At 35.1% G+C, this 22,335-nt stretch overlaps 1 protein-coding gene across 3 annotated transcripts in view; it reads left to right on the forward strand.

Moving 5' to 3' along the window:
• Positions 1–22,335, forward strand: part of MBOAT2 (membrane bound O-acyltransferase domain containing 2) — a 100,745-nt gene extending 78,410 nt beyond the window's left edge. For 2 of the 3 annotated variants that reach the window (XM_017818132.1, XM_017818133.1), the window contains exons 8-13: positions 3,867–4,059; positions 7,014–7,117; positions 7,464–7,528; positions 12,384–12,516; positions 15,007–15,158; positions 15,724–22,335. In XM_017818132.1, the coding sequence (XP_017673621.1) occupies positions 3,867–4,059; positions 7,014–7,117; positions 7,464–7,528; positions 12,384–12,516; positions 15,007–15,158; positions 15,724–15,946 (870 nt within the window). In that variant the 3' untranslated portion in view covers positions 15,947–22,335. Of the gene's footprint in view, positions 1–3,866; positions 4,060–7,013; positions 7,118–7,463; positions 7,529–12,383; positions 12,517–13,869; positions 13,965–15,006; positions 15,159–15,723 lie in introns of those variants that run through there. The other variant, XM_017818134.1, reaches the window with a different exon arrangement.

The following is a 22,335-nucleotide window of genomic DNA, read 5'->3' on the forward strand; positions in this document are numbered from 1 at the left end:
ATCAGCAAATGTTAATGTAGTAAATTAAAAGAACGATCCTTGAGCTGAGTTAGAGTAAGTTTAATTTTTTGTTAAATATAATTACATAACCAAAGTAGTTCATGCCAGCCTCCTCCTCTGTAATGTGTGTTGACTGCATGATGTTAACTTGGTTTAGTATTTTTGCTGTGTTCATTGCATGTTAAATGAATCAAGTCACCATATTAAAACTTACTTCTTATATCCCTCCTATTGTGCCTTTTTGCAAGCTATCAGTTGTTGGTGCTCAAAGTGGTGTCAACTCTCAGAAATTAATATCTGTCTTTGTAAGTTTCTTTTTATTATGGCTACCCTTAGATTCCTGTCAGCAGATATCTGCTTTTTTGCTTATTATGCAGACTCTTCGTACAGGTTTTAAAGTTCTTTCTTAATTACCTATAATTTTTATCTGAAGTACCAACCTCCCCCACATCATATGCTTTAATATAGTTCAATATTACATTGAGCTTCTTGTTGATTATCAGGCAAGAAGTTCATTCAAATAAAATTTTTAAAGATTCCTCTCTACTTTTTTGTATCTGTTTTTATATATTATACATGTTTATACAGTAATATATTTCTAAAATTCCTGAACTCTGTGAGTGTTTTAGCTTTATTTCTTCAATTAAAAAGCTGTTCCTGAACTCCTTTCTCAAATTAGGTATCTAACTTTCAATCTAATTATATTCCCATCTAATTTATGCACATTTAATTTTGTCCTGGCACTGTCTTCTAGCTTAAGTACCTTTTCCCCTTCCCAGTGTTGACCATATTTGATATTTTTATACAGTATGCCCAGTTGCTCATCAAAACTAAATGAACCAGGACTTTCTACCTTTTTGTTGTAAAATAATTTGTATATGCTAATTCATGTCAGGTCAAAGTTATCCTGCATCTTATGGTCTTTTAATTCCTTAACAGACCAGTTATTTGGTACGTTGAAAACTTTAAAGAGCAAATGAAATTAAACTTCAAGTTATTTCATCCTTGTAAAAACTGACCAACACTCCCATGAATGTGCAATCCAGTGATTGCCCATTTATGCTTTGGCAAAGAAGCTTTTATTAATAACCTGGGTAATTAAGTAATAGGAAGTGAAATAATGTTTTACCAAATGAATTTCTATAGGTAATTAAACTGTAGGGTTATGTTGGTGTCAGTGCACAGTGTTGTAGCCTGGTTCAGATAATTTGATCTAACCTGGCTCTAACTTGCCATTAAAAACGAACCAAACAAAAAAAACCACTCACCAAAAAACACCAAAGAACAAAACACCTCCACTCCCCCGAAGCCCCCAACAACAACCAAATAAAAAAACCCACATAAAATGCCAAAAATCGAGGTTTTCATCTGATTTGTTTCTCTAATGTGTCTCACTATAAGGAACAAGAGCCAGTCCTGCAGCCAAGGAGTGGAGGCAGGGCAGAACTGATGCTTTGCATTGCAGCTTGTGTTTGGTTTGTCCTTCAGAAACTCTGCTTAAACCAGTCTGGAAACTGCAGCTCCCAGACTTTGTAGAGGCAAGATATTTATCTCCATCGCAGTTTTCTAAGGACACTAATATCCCTGATACTGATTCCTGTAAGTGGTATCAGCAGGCTGGGATGTATAATTATTGAGTGAAGTAGTATAATTTAAAAAAAAAAAAAAAGAAAAAGTTGAATTTGTGGCAGAGTCCTGTATGAGTTCATTATTGTTTCTTAAGGTAAATTTTGTTGAAACCAAACCTTAAAAGGAGGGTTCACACCTCCACAATTTAGTTAAGAACCTTCAGAGAGGTACTAAACAGATTTTGGGTTGAATGGGCAGATTAATGATTTTTATTTACTAATAGAAAAATTGGTAAACAATGGCAGAGGCACAAAGCAGGTCTTAAAACCGACATAACATGACTTATAAGTTGCCAAAACAGTTTTTTAGACTTTATGGTGACCTTCAGATGGAAAACACCTATTTTATATATTCATGCTCATATTTTGATTGTTAGTGTTACCAGATTATAAATATTGTTTCTCATGTGAAATTGAACATGACTTTTAATTGTAGCTTAGACTTTGAAGTTAAATCATTGCAGCTGTCTTCAGAACTTTGGGGTGATTCCTTTTGGTATTTACAAACATCAAACTTTTGCATTTATCAGGTACTGCATACCAGAATTCAAGATTCATTAGTGTTATTATTAACACTGATTTTAAGAACATAACATTTTCAGGAATTGAAGTAGAAATTAAAGCAAACTTTAAACTTTGCTTCTGCTCTGACAGAGAGAGAGGTGGAATAATAGTTCTAGAATAAGAAAGGAACACTTTTAGAAAGTTAATGCCCTTCATTTTTAACTCTTGTTGTAAAGTATTCAAATGAGGTTTATTAGAAAGCAAGTAGAAACAAGTAATTAAACACCAGTTTTAGCCATTAATTGGTAGCTGCCTCCTGAATTTCCCAGCTGTGTTTTTTTAAATAGCTGTGATTCCTGATCCTCTCTGAAATTTCTTCTGAGATGAGCTACATGAAATATATGTAATATTCAAAAATACCCTCACCATTTTACAGCTTTTCCAAGTCAAATTTTTTATCAGGTCATGTCACCTGTATCATCTGTGTGACTGGGTGAATCTTTGATACTGTGTGTCTTGCCGAAGTCTGTGTTTTCAGTTGGATGTTTAATGCTCCATTCTGTATCATGAAACAGAATTATCCTTTGTTTTGGAACTAGATATGTGAAGCTGAACTCTCAGTGAAGCAGAATGTTATCTTTAAAAGTCTGGGCAGGTATACTGGAAACAGCATGGACAGAAAAAGGATTCTGATTATCTTTTTGTTCTGATGCTTCAAAGAAAAATAGATTGATTCTTTTCTTGTCAAGTTTAGTTTCTGGAGAATTTTAATGTAAATTAAAACTGTAATGTTTAAATATTGAGATTACTTAAAATAAAAACTTTCAAATTACATTTTAATGAACCAACTCTCAAACTTCTCTTTTGTTGGTACTTGGTTAAAGTGTTACCATGTTCTGTGAAAGTTCCTAAAGTATCTGTCCTTGGGGTGTGGATCAGACTAGTGATTTAGAGCAGTCACTCTATGGTTTATAATAGAACCGTAGAAATGTTTTCCTAAAAATAATACTGATTCTTTACTGTGCTGGTTATAGATAGCAAAGCTGAGTTTTGAGAAAATCTGAGGAGGTCCTACCCGAACAACATAATTTTACACATCTGTGAGCATATTATTTGTCCCCTTATAGCTTGATCATTCTTGTTGGGAAAACGGATCTATATAGAACTGAGGTATTTTGGCTGAAAATTCATAAATTATTTCAATATTTTAGTTGGTTTAGCATTTAAATACTGTAGCAATCTAGCAGAGATGATTGCTATATTAAGTTGGGCAGCAATTGAACACCTGCATTATGCCAAAGATTACTGAAAATAAACTGAAGCTTTGCCATTGTTTTGGCATCTCTACAGTAGTTGTACTCTGTCCTAGATTATATGTTTTGTGTTATGATGTCTTAAAAATTTACTTGCTTCATTACTTTGACAATGAAATAAGAAAAAAAAAATGGAGCTGCAAAAGGTGTTCCCATTATTGAAGGGTTTTTAGGGGCTTACTGTAGTCAGACTGGATTTGTTGTGTTTGCCAGGAGAAGGGGTGCTCACAACTTGATCAATGTAACAATATTCCTTGAGTCTCTGTAAAATGTTACCAACTATTTTAAAGTTGGTAGTATATATTAGAGAAAAATTGATATACATTTATATCTGTATAGGGAAGGAAGGTTATAATTTTCCTTTGTTTCCAGAAGATAAAAAAACCCGAAGCTTACAAATTCTTCCATCTTAAACTTTCAGATAGCTGTGGCACAGAAACTCTTGATCTGTGGACTGTCCCTATTCTTCCACATGACTATTACAAAAACTTTGCCAGTGGAATACAACATTGATGATAACTTCAGAGCTACAGCATCATGGCCTGTAAGGTTTTTCTACCTATATGTGTCTCTTATGGCTGCCAGACCCAAGTATTATTTTGCATGGACTTTAGGTAAGTACATATTTAAAAATATAGTAATAACAAAAAGGGCATGTGTTGAGTTTCATTTAAGATGCTGCACACTGAAGCATATATTAAAAAGTGGCAGTGCCCTCTTGAGGCCTTAGGAAAACCTGATTGCATTTAAGTATTCTGAGGTATTGGCAGAGTATATTCCATAGTGTCTCTCTCTCTGAGAAACAAAAGGTACCAGAAATGTAAGCACAGTGTTGCGTCAGTGTTGCAAATGAGATCTTAGTCTCCTTTAGAAGTCTGAGTGAAACTTTAGGAGTTTTGGGGGGTGGTAGTGTTTTAATGAGCAACAACTTTAAAAAATAATAATAATAAAAAAATAAATCTAGTTTATTGTACAATCCCTCTTTTTTTCTTTTAAATTTATTTTGATACCTTGATTTTTGGCATATCTGCAAAGTTAATTTTTTGTGGTTAGTAATTTGCTTGATGTTACTCAAGCATGAAAGAAAATGAATATATTGAAATTCAGATGTACTGTACTTTTGCTAATAGTAGGTGGCGTCTGCAGTACTATTTTCAGAATCTGATGGGTGTCACTTCAGTTTTAGTCTTTGTTTACTAAAAGTTTGGATGATAGGTGAGAAAACATCCTTAGTAATTGATTTAAACTTGAATAAATTATATAGTTTAAAGAACCTTTTGTGTTTCACTTCATGTTATTTGAAAAAGACCACACATACAACAGAAAAATACTTTATTTATGTAAGTTGACATCTTGGAAGTGGCTCACACAACAGGTTTCATCAGCTTCCTCCTCCTCGCCAGTTTTACATATTTGTTTCATAATTCTTTTGAGAGAGAATCTGTGGGAACAATGCAATAAAGAAAGCTTTAGTGTAGCAGAGCAGCATGACTCATTTACAGCTGCTGGTTTCATTCCTGGTCAATGAATGAAACGCTTTCAGCTTGTCTGGATATAGTAATTCTGGGGCTTGTTGTGGAATGAAATAATTTCAAATATTGTGGTCTTATGCACCCATATCAACATCTGTAAATCGTAGGAGTCATCTGAAAAATGAATAATCTTAGTTGATGGGATTTTTCCTTTAATAATTCAAATAGACTTGTCCTTATGCACTTACTAAAAGTATAGAGCTAGCATTCCTTTGGTAAAATACCAACGAAAATAAACGATGCCAACTCTGTGGTTTTAGTTTGCTAAATAGCTTTTTTTAAACCTTCTTCCTTCTACTTTGTCTCATCTAAACTTATATTGGTAGGAGTAGAATATGAGGGGGCTTTAGCAGTTTTACTGGATGTTATGCTGTTGAGTTGTACGCAACTTCAGAAAAAAATTTCTTAATAAAATAAATTACTTTAAAGAAATATTTACTAAAATGGTTGTGAATAAAATGAGTAGTTACTCTAGCTGTAGTCTTTGTACTTTAGCTAGCAAAAGAGCATGGGATTTGTGTCTTCAGCTGTTTCTAATTGAGCATAAAAGCATTGCTTAATATTTGAAGTTGACATCAGTGACATCAGATGTAGGGCAGCAGATTTTGTTGCTTTCAAAGATTTTTTTTTTTAAATTTTCACAAGAAAATAAAAATATTATAAATTACCCTATATTCAATGAAATGTTACAAAGCCCTTTTCCAAACTGGTGGATAACAGGAAAAACTGAACTTCAGGAAAGAAACCGTTTGTGTGTTTGAGTCAATTGTTTCTTATACTTTCCAAATACACAACATTAATACTTTCAAAAAGTTGTTGAGAAGACAGGAAATTACAGAAGATACAAATTTTTCTTAACATGTGACTATTGTATGAAGTAAATTCTTTTCAATGTGGTAATAAAACCTGTGCAGTATCTCCCACATTCCTGGCTGTAATTGAAAAGGTCACAATCTAATTACAGTGCTTTAGATGAATTCTGAGCTAACAGAGAGGGCCCTGTAACTAGAGGACTAGATCTGTATGGCTTCTGCAGAGCCTTTTGCCTACCTTAATTCCAGTTCCTCAGGACTCCTCTGACATGGTAGAAGGGCTGGCATTCTTCTGCCCATGGTCCCTTAGTGATCCATGTAGGTGGTTGGGTTCATGCCTCGTGGATGTGTGTCCATGTTTGGGTGCATTCCACCAAGCGCCTGGTTCAACAGAGGGAATACTTGGGAAAAAAACCCATCTCATTTCCTTGCATGTGGCCATCCTAATTTGAACAGCTGAGGAAATTTTAATGTCTGAGCTAACAAAGCTCAAGCAAAAGTAATGACTGAAAGGGGCAGGCAGCAGAGATCCCTTGGATTTTCCTGCAAAGTCTGGATGACAGCAGTGCTTTTTCTCCTAGGGAAAAACATTGTTTGCTTTGAACTATCTGACCTTTGACGTGCAGTGTAGACACTTCACATTCAGAGGTGTTAACAGTGGCCTTGTTCCATTAGTGGAAGTTTGACAAATTCTGCATCACTTAAGAAATTACTGTTTTCTTTTGTTAGGGTTGCACTGCTCTGCATGGGGTGCTGTGAATGTGCACCTGCTTGAAGGGAATTGTGCAATTTTATCTTTATGCATTAAACATTGCTGTTGCTGCATAGTGAAGACCAAAGACACGCATCTGAGCGTTGAGCTGCTGTCTCAAATCATTACAACCAGATACTGTTTCATAGTCTTGATGCATCTTATTAAGTTTGTTTTTCTGTCAGATTGCTCAAGCAAGTCTAAGTAGGTGCTATGAGAGAGGGAACACCTGTACTGTGAAGTAGATAGTGCTACCTTTCATTCTTATGCTTTTGTACAAGTTTTTGAATTGAAATCCAATATGTTGCTTGGATTGTTTTCTGTTTGTTCAAGTGATCCTCAGTATTTAAAAGAAAAAATAAATGTAGCCTTTAAGGTGTGATAAATACTTTTAACAAACTACATGCTGTGTGATGCACAATTTGTAATACAGGCGGTTTATAATTAATTTGTTTCTTTTTGTTTCTTTGCAGCAGATGCAATTAATAATGCAGCAGGGTTTGGTTTTAGAGGCTATGATAAAAATGGAGTTACACGTTGGGATCTAATATCGAATCTGAGAATCCAGCAAATAGAGGTTTGTTTCTGGCTCTTTTAAAAAAACCCACATGCCCATGTAGGTAGTTGTTTGTAATTTCAGTAACTTTCCCGACGCATTTTGTTCCTTAAGGTAGTGAATATGTTTTAAGTCAGAAATGATATGTTCACATCCTTAGGAAAGGATGGAAAATAGTCTGTTTTGAACATGTTCTACTTGTCAGTTGACTTCCAAAATATTTTGTGGTTATAAGTAGTTGAGCAAATAACTTATTCAACTCATCACAAAATGGGTGGGGGAGGGTTTATAGTTTATACATGAGAATTTTGAAACACTTTATAACACTTTATGATTGTAGAAATAATTAATTTGTTTTACTTTACAGTTTTCCACAAGTTTCAAGATGTTTCTTGATAACTGGAATATCCAAACAGCTCTTTGGCTCAAAAGGTATTTATTTCTTAAAGGAAAGCTTTTTTCCACTGAAGTTTCTTAGATGAATATTTCTTTGAAGGTGATGTAACATTTAAAGCTAAAACCCCACAAAACATCAGTTGTTTAGCAACTCCACAGGACATTCTTCTTGTAATACTTGAATTAAAGCCTCTGAATTTAAGACTTCACTCTTAGTGTAGACTATCAGGTTATGACAGAAACAGTTTGTCTTCACTGGCCAAAGGGAACATAAAACTGTTAATCTGTGGAGGCGTCTTTTTTCCTCTCTTAGCATTCAAACCAGTGCATGTTGCTGAGAACAGCAGGCAAAACCTGCATCTCAGCCTGTGAAAGCTCTGCATTATTTTTAGCCACATAGTGATATAGGAACTTCCATATGTTTTGTGAGAGATCTTTCTGTGCTCCTTCCATTAAGAGTTGCACAAGAGACATCAAACCCTACAATGTGCTGTCAACAGAAATTGCACATATCCCTCAGCTGCACTCTTTCCTTGTCTGGGAAACAGGTATAGTGTCCTGTGAACTACATCTTTCTACTTCTTTGTGGTAACTAGAAAGTAAAAGTGTTCCTGAGTAGCATGTGGGTGTTGTTTCCCTTCTTCCAGTCTGTTGAGTTGGATCTCTATCGATAGGTGCAAGTTTGAGACCCTTATCTTGGGATCACTCAGAGGACTTAACCCCTTATTCTAAGATAGCTGGCAACAGAATGTTTCTTCCATCAAATTTCTTCATAGTGTTTTATCTTCCTTTCATAATTTCATCCCTAAATATTTTGCTGACTCAGTTAAAAACAGAAATTGAGTTTTATGTGGTTATTCTGGTTGGCTCAATGGTCAACAGGATCTATTGCTAAGACAATGAACAAAGAAGAATTGCATGTTTGCAGGTATTGAAATGTATAATTTAATAAAGAAAATAAGTTATCTAGCTATTTTAATTTAGTTAGAGAACAGAAATTTAATACAACAGGAAAAGGTTGTATTTCAGCAAACTTTCAAATCTCCTAGAGTGATTCTAAAGAAACACTCTTATTAGTGAGGAAGCATAACACTTCTGCTAAGAATTGAAAGAAAAAAAATTCAAATCAGTTGCTCAGAGTGACAATAAAATAAGATGTGAAGAAAAATTAAAACATCTTTAATAAATATTTTTAAAACAATAGTAGAAGAATCTTTGAGGATAGTCTTAATCTTTTAGGATAATCTAATTTTATTCTGCCACAGTGAACGGGAGAAGAGTGGATGTTTTCTGGAGGTTTTGTTGCAAGTAAGATTGTTTTAATTGATTGTATATGAGGTCCATAAATAGTGTTAGAGAATATATATTATATTACTAATAATTTGGTTGGTTGCAATGCTACCACAATTAGAGTGGAGGACAAGCTCATGTATTACTTTAAACATCCACTTTTAATACCTCACCTTTTTACCATTTATAGAAGTACCTAAACTGTTAGCCATTTATCTCACATGAAATAGCAGACATCAGCATTTGTTCTGTTTTTTTTCTGATACTCTCTAAAGCAAAACTGAACCACCAGAATCACAGGATTTAAACCCTGATTGTGTGTAAAAACAAACTCCTCGTAAAAAACACAGTTAATGGAGCTACAGATCACAAAGAATTTTAGTAAACGTTTAACATAGATCATAAGATATAGCAACTCAGAGGTGTTATTGTTACAAGGATGCAAGTTAAAATAGATGTTTACATGGCAGCATATATCAACAATACATACCACGATAGTGTTTCCTGACTGGGAAAGCTGTTACATTCCCCCCTCAGCCTGTTCACTCTCTTTTCCGAAGAAACCATCTAATGCCATTTGTCTTTGGTCATGTTTACAAAACTTTTCTGGTTCTTGTTACTTGATTCTGACCTCTTTCCAAACTTCCTGTCTTCTTAGAGTGGATGTAGTACTTCTGCTAAGACCTTCAAGGTCTTTCCCTGGCTTGTTACAGGCTGAGTTGAATAATTTGACTGGATTATTTGCCATTATTTTCTGTAGGTAATACTGTGATGTATTAGGAAGAGTGTTATATCTGTCTTTTTTTGCAGCAGCAATCTACTGTTGATTCATGCTCAGCTGATATTCAGTGTTTCATACTGTTGATTCATATTCATACCCAGCTACGCTTTTTCAGGAATGTTACAGGAATGGTACTGTTTTGTATCTTCCACTTTTCTTATTAGATGTTCTATGCTTTGGACTTCATCTTGTTGATTTCAGAACATCCTTCAAGTCTATCAAGATCATTTTGGATTCTAGTGCTATATCGGCTAAGAAAACAATGCCAATCTCGTCCATCCCACCTTCCACCTCAAAAAAGGAAGGGAAGACAAGGTGGAAAAATGTACTTCTCAGTTTACCACCCAAGTTAGTAATGAAAATATAGAACCAGACAAAAGGCAGTACTCTTCTTGAACAGTTGATGCATCCTCCCACTTCTAGAGCAAATTATGGATAAGATAACCTGAACCACCTGTATTTGAATGTATTTTTAAAACCTGTTGTGATGACCATATTTCCTTGGTGTGTTTTTAGGAATGTCAAATGAAGCATTTGAACATGATTTATTATTATCAAATCCATGGAAGAGTTTAAGTGTACTTTTTACTCTTTGAAATTGAAACCTGATGATTTTTTGTAGTATATCGTACCTGACTTGCATTGATACAGCTGAAATTTGGTTAGTTAATTTGGTTAATTAATTTAGTTAGTTTTGTTAGGTCTTGAATGCTTTTCAGGGAACTATTTCAGTAGTTTAAACCAAATAAAGATTGAAGCCATGTATCAGTTTATTAATGAGACATAATTAACCACTGCTCAGTAAAATATATGTTCAGAATTAATAGCAGTACTAGAACAGATAACACTTTGTGTGTGCTTAGTGCTCTGGTTTAATAAACATTTCTAAACCCTCTTCTGTAACTAATCCCGAGCAGTTTAAAAAGCACACATGTACGCAGACAGTTACGTGCAAACTGCACCTCCTCTCCCAAGGACACATGGGATGCAAACCCACACCTCCTCCTGGGAGTCTGGGACCCCTGCTTGTATGCACTACCTGTGGGAGATGTGAGTGCTCTAGCTCGCTGTGAATCTGCTGATTCACATGCCCATTAGAAAAGCACCGCCACAAATTCCTGTACCTGCAGCTGACAGGGATGAGATCCTGCTCCCTGGCATGGCACACTGCACTGACAGTCCCCTGCCTGGGTGCAGGGATGCTACTATGTCTACCAGGGATGCTCTGTCTTGGCTGAGACAGAGGTCATAGTGCTGGTGGGGTGACATCTGGCAGTGTCAGCCAGGTTTTGGTGACTGGTATTTTGCTCCAAGATGTCTCCCTGACTCATCACAAATTTTCCTAAAGCTTTTGTACTTCTGAGGCTGACAGATTCTTTGTCCAAAATGTTTCTTTGAAATTCTATGTTTACTATTTAGCCTGGCCCAGTGCTGCTTTTGTCTTTAAGGTGATGTACTTGGGGCAAATGTCCTCAGATAGTTTTGTGTATTAAGCATGCAAGCACCTGCCCTCCACTTAGCCCCACTTTCTCATCTTATTGGCCATTGTGAGTGAAGCCCTTTGGCAGGAGGAGAGGGTTGTGCTCATATCCTGCACTGAAGATCTCATAAGATAAAAGTTATCACATCTATTTGACTGGAATAAACTAAATTAGCAAAATACACTTTTGATCTTTCCCTATTCAGATGCTGTCTTTTTGCCTTCTGCTCTTCAACATTGACTGCATCAGTAGGTCTCAGTAATCTTTTGTATACATGGAAGTTGTAGTAAAGTAGCTAGATTAGTAGTGACTGTTTCAGCCCTCTGTATCATTAGCTTGTCATCTTCTTTAAATAATAGACGTGAATTCTCTTCTTTTTTTCTGTTACTTGCTATGTGGTTACAAAACCTTTTACATATTGGTGTCTATGGCCTTTTTAGTTAAAACTCATTTTGTGTGTTAGCTATAGATTTGTGTTCATGCATGGTTGTGGTGTTTATTTTTGCTTCATGTTAGTTTGTATCTGTTTCCATATTTCCTATTGCTTTTTGGTTTTCAGATCATTAAAGACATTAAAGAAATCTTGGTGAAGCCATATCAGGACCTTACCATGTTTCCTATCATTCTTCCACATCATGATGGTTTGTCATTGTGTCATATAATGTTGTCTTCTAGAAAATATCTTTCTTGGATTCCTTTTTCCTTTCTTTCTTCTAGAATTCTTTACTGTAGGACCTTGGCTAATAGTTCAGAGTCTCAATTTTTAATTAATAGAGTTCAGCATTGTCCTTATGTGATACTCTTGCAACACTAGAGTATTTATTACAATTTCATCATCATGCTCACCTAATTGTGTCACACAGACATATTTTCAACTCTAATCTCTTTATTATTCAAAATTGAAGGGAGTAGTTACTTTTCCCATTCTCCTATAGGCTGCTTTCATTTTGTGAAAAACATGTATCTGACTCATTGCAAGAGTCTCCAGGGTTGTCTGCACCTTCCAGTGTAGCTTTTCAAACACATTATTGGATGGCTCAAGATCCCTCATTAACACCAACACCCATCTTTGGATGATTGTGTATCCCTTCATTATGAATAAGTACCATGTGTGATGGCACTGAGCACAGGTTTGCGCTGAGGGCTTAACTGGGAGCTGTGAATAGCTCTAAACATTTTCTGTAAGTCATAATACAGTGGCAATATTATTAAATAACAGGAAATTGCAATTGCATTCAAACTTCTGTGTTGGAGATGCAACTGGTAAAAGTAAAAAGGATGACTGAGAAGATTGTGAGTGACTTGTGTTATTTATCTTGAATTGTTTTTGACTTGCTAGAGTGTGCTATGAGCGAGCCACCTTCAGCCCAACGATCCAAACCTTCATCCTTTCTGCCATCTGGCACGGGGTTTACCCAGGATATTATTTAACATTTTTAACAGGAGTACTAATGACACTAGCAGCACGAGCTGTAAGTACCAACCAAATATCTTCTTAAATAATATGTTTTGTAAAAGAAAATTGATCATATTCTGTGGTCCAAAGATGCCCTTTACAGTTTATACACAATCTGTCTGATTGGGGTGTTTACTTTTTTCGGTTAAGAGAGCAATGGGAATGATTAGATGTAAGGAAGGGTTGATTGGTGGAAACAAAGAAGGCTGTACACAGCCTATAACATCTTTGTAGCATATCTTTTGTGGAAGCTCTTCCTCTGTATTAACTGATCCTGTGTTACTGGCATAATGAATAGGTTGATGTTATCTAAGATAATTTTGAAGAAATCACTGATGATGAGTAGCTTGAAATGTGGATGTTAATGCTATATATTATAGAGTCTTCCTCCTCCCTAATTTCTGTCCAGTACTAGTGTAAAGGTAGTAACTAAAGAATGCTCCCTGTCAAGCAGCAGATAAAAATCTCTAGTGCAGCTACCATTTCAAGTTGGCCAGCCAGCAGTGCAGTCACATTAACAAGCTTTTGTGGCTGCTACTCAGAACCATATGGAACCAGCAAATCTGCCAAGAAATCTCACAGTTCTGCTTGAGAAAGCTGTGTAAGAACAGAGACAGGTTTATCAGTTACTCAGTGGAAAAGAGGAACAAATTACATGTCAGAGCAGCATAACTGACCACATTTTTCGTTGAAAGAACCAGGAAAATAAGAAATGAAGCAGACTGCTCTTTGTTGCTCTAATAGCTAGGGAAGGTGGTATTTCAGACTTTGGTTGTTTCTACAGCAATAAAACAGATGCTTCTCTTTCTTCACAAGCTGAGGGGACAGTCCTTGTTTGACAGAACTGACTCCTTTCTTTACAATAGATGTAGCTTTCTTCTTCTTCCAGACTATCACAGGGAACTTTTGACATTTATCAGCCAGGGGCTGGTGCAAAAGCCAAGGTTCTGGGACAGTTCTCAGGTAAAAGTCATTTACTCAGTGAGATGAGTCCAGTAAATTGGAGTGTTCACTGCACTTCATCCTGAGCTTCTCTAGTAAGGTGTGTTGTATTCACATTTCATATGTATCAATTAATAGGCTAGTAAAAAAATTAATTTGAGTTTCTGTATTAACAGGTACTTAATATTAACTGCTAAGATATATTAGAAGTACTTCAGCGTAGTCATTATTTAACTCTATTAGCCTTTAACTGCAAAGTGTGGTAGCTTTGGTCTACACTTTGTTCTGTCATGCCTAAGCATGTATTCAATTTGTTTTACCTCCTTTAGTCATTACACATTTCAGAATCAGGTATTTACTAGGGGCAATTGTAGATTTGTGTTTAAAGTTGTCCTTCAAGTCCTAAAATACAAGATTTCTCTACAAGAAATTCTGTGAAGCTTCATCTGAATTCTACAGAACTCAGGAACAAGTCATTGCATGTGACCATAGGAGGAAACTGGGCGGAGATTAGGATGAAGGGTATGTGGCCAGAATGACTTGTTTTACTTAACTTAACTAAGCAAAGGCTGAGTGGCAATGCTGTATCTACAAGGCAATTTGGGTAAGAACAAGAAGAGTAAAGAAAGGTTTTAATGTAAAGAATTAAATCAGCAGGAGCTAGCCTTGGGTATGTTCTTTGGAAAAAGGAGTTCTAAAGAAATGGAGATTTGAAGGAACTAAACTGTGCACTTTGGTGCTGCATTTTTGCTTCAGTGCAAGTGACTGGGAGGTGGAAACTGTGATACCAAGCTTACAGAGGCTGAATGGAGCCCATCTTGGCTTCTCAGCAAATAAGATTTAAAGCAAGGATGATAGTTCAGTCAAAGGAAGAAAGGACAAAGATTTACTGGTGTCTTTTAACTATAGACTTAAATAAAACTGAACCCAAATCTGTGTGGGTTTTGGATTTGGATTTTGTTCAAATACCTTTGTTGTTCTGTTGTTTGAACAGAATTTTACAAACAAAAGAAGACAGCATAGAAAATTGAGTCAGTTTATATCAATCCCACTAGATAGTAGTTGTTATTAAGACTCCTGAAATATATAATTAGAACTGATATTTTGTATATTCTAATTTATAGAATTATATTATTTATTCTGATTTATACCCTGCTTGTCCTAAAATATATCTTATAACAAGTATATGAAAATGACTTACCATATAGAAGCTTTTATCACGATTCTGGCTTTCATTTATTGCAACCCTCTATATTTATAGAATGCCTTGAGAGAATAGAGTTGTCCTGATTCAGACAACCAGTGCAAAGTTGCATTGGGTTTTATGGAGGATTCATTTATTTAAATTCTGCTTAAGTTGATAAATACTTAAATTCCTGTGTTGGATGAAGAGCAGGGAATTTGAACTGACTCCTGTTGAAGCTGATGGGCATTTTGAGTAGTTCAAAGATATTTGACCAAACTGTAGCATTTCAATTCATCCTATGAATTTTGTGTCAATGCAACAAACTCTGAGCTCCCAAGGTTTATTCCTAAGCTAATTTTCTATTACCTGCTTTTTCAGATACGAAACAATATCAGACACTATTTTGTTGAATCTCCTGCTGTTAAAGTGTGTTATGATATTATAACATGGATGGCAACTCAAATAGCAATAAGTTACACAGTCGTGCCATTTGTACTGCTCTCTGTAAAACCCTCTTTCACCTTTTACAGGTAAGCACATTCTACCTGTTTCCTTTTCTCTAACTTGAAATAGAAGTGTTTTCTGCAGTGTAAGATTTTCAAAGCTATTGTAATCATAATTATAAAATTGATTTGTTATCTGAGTGGACTGTATTTCTGTTCCACGTGCTCGAACGTGGTGTGTGTTGCGTATGAAAAACCTTAGAGTGCTTTCATTTTGCTGTCGTATTAGACTTATTTTTCCTGGGGCAGGGAAAAAAACCCAACCAAAAACAAAACCAGAGGGTACCTTAGAGATTACTATATGCCCTTGAATTATTTTACAGCAAGACTAGATATTGACTTCCCAGAAGTAACTTGTGATAAAAAGTAGAATGCAAATTTCTATTCACTTTATGTCTTCCTACAGCACTAAATACTGTAAGGGAGGACTTAATTTCTGATTTCCCCCTTATTTTACTTTTCTTAAAGGAAATATTAATGTTTTCTTATCTTAAATTCGAAGTATGCAAGTAGGTTTTGACAGTTTATTCCTTAAGTATCCTGTAAGAGTGGTGAAAGTTTTATTGAATTATTATTTCTCTTTGTTTTTTAGCTCCTGCTATTTCTGTCTTCATATTGCCAGCATTCTGGTGTTGTTGGTATTTCCGTTGAAAAGAACTCAAAAAGGAAGTAAAAAGCATGAAACCATCCAGCCTGTGTGGTCCAAAACACTAGAAGAAGAAAATCTTTTGCAAAAGAACAGTTACTCCACAACAAATAATAGTTTCAGTCAGAAACAAGAAATAACCTGCAGATATCAAACATTAAAACAGTGATTAAGGAAATACTATGATGAATATATTTTGTATGTTTTCAGAAACCCATTTTTAGCACCTTTTAAAGGGGTTTGTATTTGTTTGCAAAGATGTTTAGTAAGAAAAGAATGCATTACCTAGGAAAATCACATACAATAGCAAGACTGGAAACAAAACAAATTAACCCCTCCCATGCCATGTCCCTGTGGGTCACGCCTTATATGAAGATGTTACCATTATTTCAATGGGCACTCAGGACTTGCAACGTATGTCCATAGGGTCATATGTGTGCCCTTTGCTGAATGTACGTTGTGTATCCCAAGGCACTGATGGGGTGGAATAAAATTGTGTCAATCTAGGATTAACAAATGGAAAATGATTTTTCCAAATGAATGACTTGCCTTAAACCCTCTATTTACTGAAATATTGTTTCTAAGTGGGTGTTTTCAAGTTTGATTTTACATGGAAAGCGCATTTCAAATATATAACACTATATGCTATAACGAAGATAAAAATAGGAAATGCAAAGTCACTAGAAGGCTTTTGAATCCTTAAAAGGGAATTGCAATAAGCATCTCAGTATTTGGAGGGTTTTCTTAAAGTATCTCAAACTATTACAGTACATTACAGAACTGTAAACATTGATGCCAAATTATAGTTAGGTTTCTTTCATAAAGAGTACAATTACTCTGAATGGATTAAAATGGCCCTTCTGAACAGATTAAAAACAACTCAAGGTTCACCTTTTCCAGGGCTTGATGGCTCTAATATAGTTTCCTTTTATTTTAAAGTACCTAAACCCAATAAAACACTGCCAAGTGGGCTTTGCAGCTAGAGGAGAAAAAGTGGCCGTAAGGCACAGAAGACAACGTGCAAGCACTGGGATTTCAGTGAAAGTGTAGTTTTGCCCTTAAATACCAGAAATACTTGTTCTAGAATAGAACTGTTTTTACAAAACGTGATTTTTAATACTTAAAGTTATTTTGAATTTTCAGGCATCAGTTAGTTGATGATGCTTTCAGTATAAAATAGCAAAATTACCTTGAAACTCCAGCGTGTAGGTAGTCAAATATGAAATGACTATCATAACCAATTTCTATATGCTTGATAATTGATGGTCCTTTATCCAAAGAAGTGTATGAATTTGAGGAAAAGTTTTTTCTTTAAATTTTAGATGCAAAGTTCATATCATATTTGTGGGTAACCTAATAGAAGAAAGAAATCCTTCAGAATATCTGACCTACTGAATCATGGAAGTGTGTCAAGGAAACAATGCAGTGGTTATGTCTATTCCAGACCATTTATTGTGATGATGGTCACTGCTAGAGTACTGCTGTTAAAGGGCTACATTTTAATTGCTTATATTCTATATTTTCTTATAATTTTTTTAAGTAAACTCAAACTGTTTATCCACATGGGGTTTACTTTTAATTTTAAACCAGACACAAAATACTACCGGAGAAAAATAATGCAGCTTGTTGATTAATAACTAGCAGTGAGTGAGAAAAATGTTGTAATATTTTGAACCTTAAATTTTTCATTGAATACTTAGGACCAGTCAGATGAATATTGTTAATACTAGAAGTGCAATGATGGTCCTCAGCTTTGGGGATACAACCATGCAAAAATTGTCACAGTACTTCTGGTGTACTCTCAAAGAACCAGATCCTGAGTTTGGTCAGAGTTGTTTCTGTGCTGCCATAGTTCTGTATCTGGCCTTTGGCTCCTTGCCTAAAATTCCAGGAGGAGGATAACATACTTTTCCATATATATAGGTTAGCACTAATTAGTCTACACAGTTAGGAAGGGGAAACTGAATATTAAATGAGAGCAAATGAGTCTGTTTAGATGAGCAGGGATGTTCATTGTTTCAGTGACAGCTGTATTATCTTTAAGATAAAATAATCTGATTTCTAAATCCTTACTTTGATTGCCCAAGTAGACTTCCCCTTACATGGGGTCATGGTTATCATATGCCTCTTTGAAACCACATTATGCTTTTCTTGTTAATAATAAGGGAACACTAGTTTATTTTTTGGTCATCCTTATTAGATACAGAATCAGGAAAGACATTTTTTTGCTTTCTGTACTTGAAGGGATATTTACATAAGAGAACAAATAAGAATTGCAAATATCTGGGTGGGTAAGTAAAATTGGGGTTGATTCTTTCAGCATTTGTTACTGTTGAACTTAAATTCATCTTGTTGGTTCAGTCTCCGTATCTACCCAAACAAACACTTTTGGATGCCAGTACAACATCCAGTGTGCCGTTTTTCTGTTAATGTTCTGGTACTCTTGTTTTCTTCTTTTGGCATGTGTGCAATGGAGGCTTACTAATTCTTCTTAATGAAATATGAAAACAGTAGTAAACACTCCCAGAAAATAAGCAGGTTTAGGATAGTGCAGGCTTGTGTGTGACTTCAGTGTGAGTCAATTCACAGGTACAGTTTCGTTCAGAACTTTTGTATTTAGGGAAGTTAAAACAATCAAGAAAATATGTTCATGCTTTTGTTGGGCACAGGTGGCAAGATACATGTTTTAAACTTGGACATGACTTTTTTTCTTCACTATTCGAACCCATTAAATAATTGCAGTGCAAGAAAATTATGGCAATTAATTCTGCACAGAATTTAAGTGTACTGTCTTAGAATTTACCCTTTAAATGTAATTTCTGAGTATAAAAGTACTTTGAACCAAAATCTGCTCTTCATGTAAATGAATTCTCTTGGGGACTATGGAAAGAGGCGTTTTGTTTTAATGGCAGCACTCTGATTTTAGTCAAACTGGGGTTTTGTTGGTTTTGCTTTCCTGCTGCTTTACTCATTTTCTGCCTTGCTGTTGCACTGGACCCTTTTTACCCACTCAGTCAGAAAGTCAAGAGCAGCCAGCCACGATGCTTTAGATAATTTTTAGGTTTTACACACATCATTTGATAATACTGCATTTGAAAGGATGGTGGTGGTTTACTATTGTTCTTCCTGAGAAAAATTGTAGAAAGTAAATTTCCTATGTATGTTTTGGGCATGAAGGAAACATGGCTTAGTATTCTTTCACTTATTAACTAATTTATATCCAAAAGGTAAAAGTGTTTTCTGTATTGCAGATCAGCACACTATGAAAAGTAAATACAACATATCATTCATAATTTTATGGTGCTTTGCAGATATTTGCCTATTGTGAACAGTTCATTCAGGCACTTAATGAGTTAATGTTAGTTAGTAAATGTAGTCACCCTGAGAGTAACTATTTGCTTGCTTAACCTTTTTTAACCTTTATAATTCTGTATTAATGAAAGAGATATATATTACATATTTAAATAATACTTTTGGTGGTGCCCACTACTGTTTTAATCAGAAGCTTTGTTAGCTCTGCAGTTATAGGTATGCCCTTCTTATTCAGGAAACTTATTCTTCTATGGCCATTCCTTAAGTTGACATGTAGACAGGATTTCAATAATTGGTGACATTTAAAAATATGCTCTTGATAACAAATCATACTTTAGTGAGAAGACTATGAAGAGATCTTTGTATATTCCCTGCTCTACACTGTCATATTGTATCAGTTTTACCAATATAGTATATTATTTATTAGAAGAATTTTACACTTAAAGAACTTGTTCTGTTTGCCCTAGGGAAATAAGTAATGTGAATATTAATGGTAGGCTTGTATGACAGGATGCACACTAGGTAGTTTTGCCTCTTTCGATGGCATTTATTTGATTAGTGGTAAAATGTCCTCTGATGCAGAGGAGACGTTTGAGATCCTCACCTCCCGTCAAATTCACATCAAAAGTAATTTTAACAGAGTCTAGATTTTTTTCTCAGAAGCTTTGCAAACAAATTGTTGACAATTTGTTTAAATACATGGTCAAATGTGTCTTCACATTTGCCTGCAAATGTATCACTGTTGCTTATATGTAAACTTTCACATGTTCAACTTTATAAGTTGGCCTTGAATGATAAAGAAATTTAAAAGCACAAGTGACAATAATTTAGGCTTTCATTTCCCTTATCCTTAAGTCTTTCATTTGTTATTCTCATTGACTTCTGAAATCAGGCTTGAAAATTTTTCAGTTTCAGTGAAAATTTTGAAATATTACCATCCGTGTTGAAAAGTGATCAGTGTTAGAAAAACAGATGGAAATTAATTTAAGGATTTTAATATGATGCAGACTCTATGTATTAAAAAATACACATTGTTTCTGTGCTGATTCATCACAGCATTTCACTACATTATTAGCGTTTATATATTTATTTAGATCAAATAATACTTTGAGCAGCCCTTGGGAGTATTTTTAAATTTTCCTGTTTAAAAAATCAATTGGCAGTAAATACTTAAACAAGTATTATATGCTGTTCTGAATAAGTATGTAAGCAGATGCTCTAGTGAATTGAGCCTACTCTCATAAGATTACTGGATCTGTCTGGATCTCACCTAGCTTGCACTGTCAGTCTTCACTTTCTTCACAGTCATGGTGGAAAAGCTGGCAGTGGAGAACATGTCCCGTCTGTGGCTGGAAGGGTTTGCTACACAATTCCTGTGAGGAGCTAACCCTCTGTGCAGAGCTTGGCAGAGATTCTACTTGCTTGTGACCTAGCCTGCCACTGCTCAATGCTACATCTATCTGCATTTTTGATGTGTTTGCTGTCTTAACCTAGACATTTAGCAAACACCATGAAATCCAGGCATCCACAAAGTCGCCCTGCAAGGTTACAACTGCAAATATCGCAACACTTGGTTGTTATGGTCAAAATGAAATGAAAACAAAATTTCTTAAAGACTTGTTTTGAGATGAGCTTTTTGTAGGTTTTTTACAAAATGTAGCCATCAACTGTATCAATTTTCATCTCATTAAATATTTAAAACATAATTTGCTCAGTTTAGGTATACAAATTTGCAAAAGCAAATTTTGCCGCTTCATCACTGTCTGTGCATTAGTTGTGTGTCCAGTGACTTAGCCCCCGTTTTGGTTTTAGATGGTTTTAGATTTTCTAAACCCATGTACATATCCATATAATTTGTGTAAACTTTGAGTTGACAAACTGTAGTTACATACAGCGTGCATAAATACACTTAAAATAAGCTATATCAATATTCAGATGAGGCTGGTGTTGAGCCCTCCAGTTGTACATTACATCTGAAGGCTGTGGGGCTCTGTTCTCAGACTACTAAGCTTTCTGCTTCCTAAGGTGAAAATAGAATCTGTTGGTTACACTAAGTGGCAAGGAAAAGGGTTCTTTCATTCTGTTGCAAAACCAACCTTTACAGGATATTCTCCTTCAGGCTATGAATAGAAATCTTGACTTCAGACTGAGATCTGAGATAGGGCCACATTCAGAGGAAATTTTTTATATTAGTAGTGACTCAGTCCAGCACCTTACTCCAAACACCTCCTGGCAAAACAGACCTCTTCACAATCTTCTTCCTTCCTTTCATTCTCTAAGGGATAAATACCCCAAGCTAGATTTCTTCAGGTTTCACTGCAATATGTCATATGAATAGGTAGCTGTGGTCCATGCTCTAGTCAGATTCAAGACTGGGACAATATAATCTGAAATGAAAAGCAGAGAAACAGGGTGCCTAGAGACCAGTAATTGGAATAGTGCAACACTACGTATTAATGGTGCAACAATTGTCACAATAAGTTAAGGAGTATTTGCCTATGCATCTTTTGCCTTTTGATGTGTTTATCAGTTCTCTTTACATCTTTTCTTTGTATCTTCTTTTGTCCAGTGGTATTGACTATTTCTATGAAGAATCTGCTGATGTGTCTTACTGTGACAAAGGTGTCAAAATGCTACAATAGTAATTAGGTAGTTATTCTTAAATCCCAGACCTCAGATGTGTTCTAGATCAGTTAGAAGAGAACATTCAAAATGTATTGGGTGAAAAATAGTGTAAGATGGGTAAACATAGCATTATTCAAAGATGTTGTAATAAGTTATTCAATTTAAGAATTTAAAATATGGAACTTTGTTCTTTCCTGCCTTGGTTACACATTCAAGGGAATAGTTTTACCTCAATGCAGAAGTAGTTATGCCTCCAACCACCCGTATGTTAAGGTGAGAGAACACCCCTAAAAAGTGGATAGCTACAGTGTTCCTAAATTTGCCTTTCCTGGTTCAGATTATAATACATTGTCGGTGAATTTCATTTTTATTATTCCAAAATATATATTTTTTAAAAAGTGTTATTTTTCAACAGATCCATAAACTAAGTGTTGGTGTATGGTAAAATTAAAATACCACTGTTAGTTACACTGTGATTGTGATATTTTAATAATTACTTATTTCTAATTTGTCTCAGCAGTGCTGCAGAAGCAGCATGCTGTTATGTTTTAAAGGTGTTTTTAACTTGCCTATAAATGTTTTTTTCTAATTTGTGTCTTTAAATCTGATTAAACTGTAGTT

The sequence above is a fragment of the Lepidothrix coronata genome, unplaced genomic scaffold, assembly GCF_001604755.1.
Source record: "Lepidothrix coronata isolate B3197 unplaced genomic scaffold, Lepidothrix_coronata-1.0 Scaffold65, whole genome shotgun sequence".
In the NCBI taxonomy this organism is placed as follows: Eukaryota; Metazoa; Chordata; class Aves; order Passeriformes; family Pipridae; genus Lepidothrix; species Lepidothrix coronata.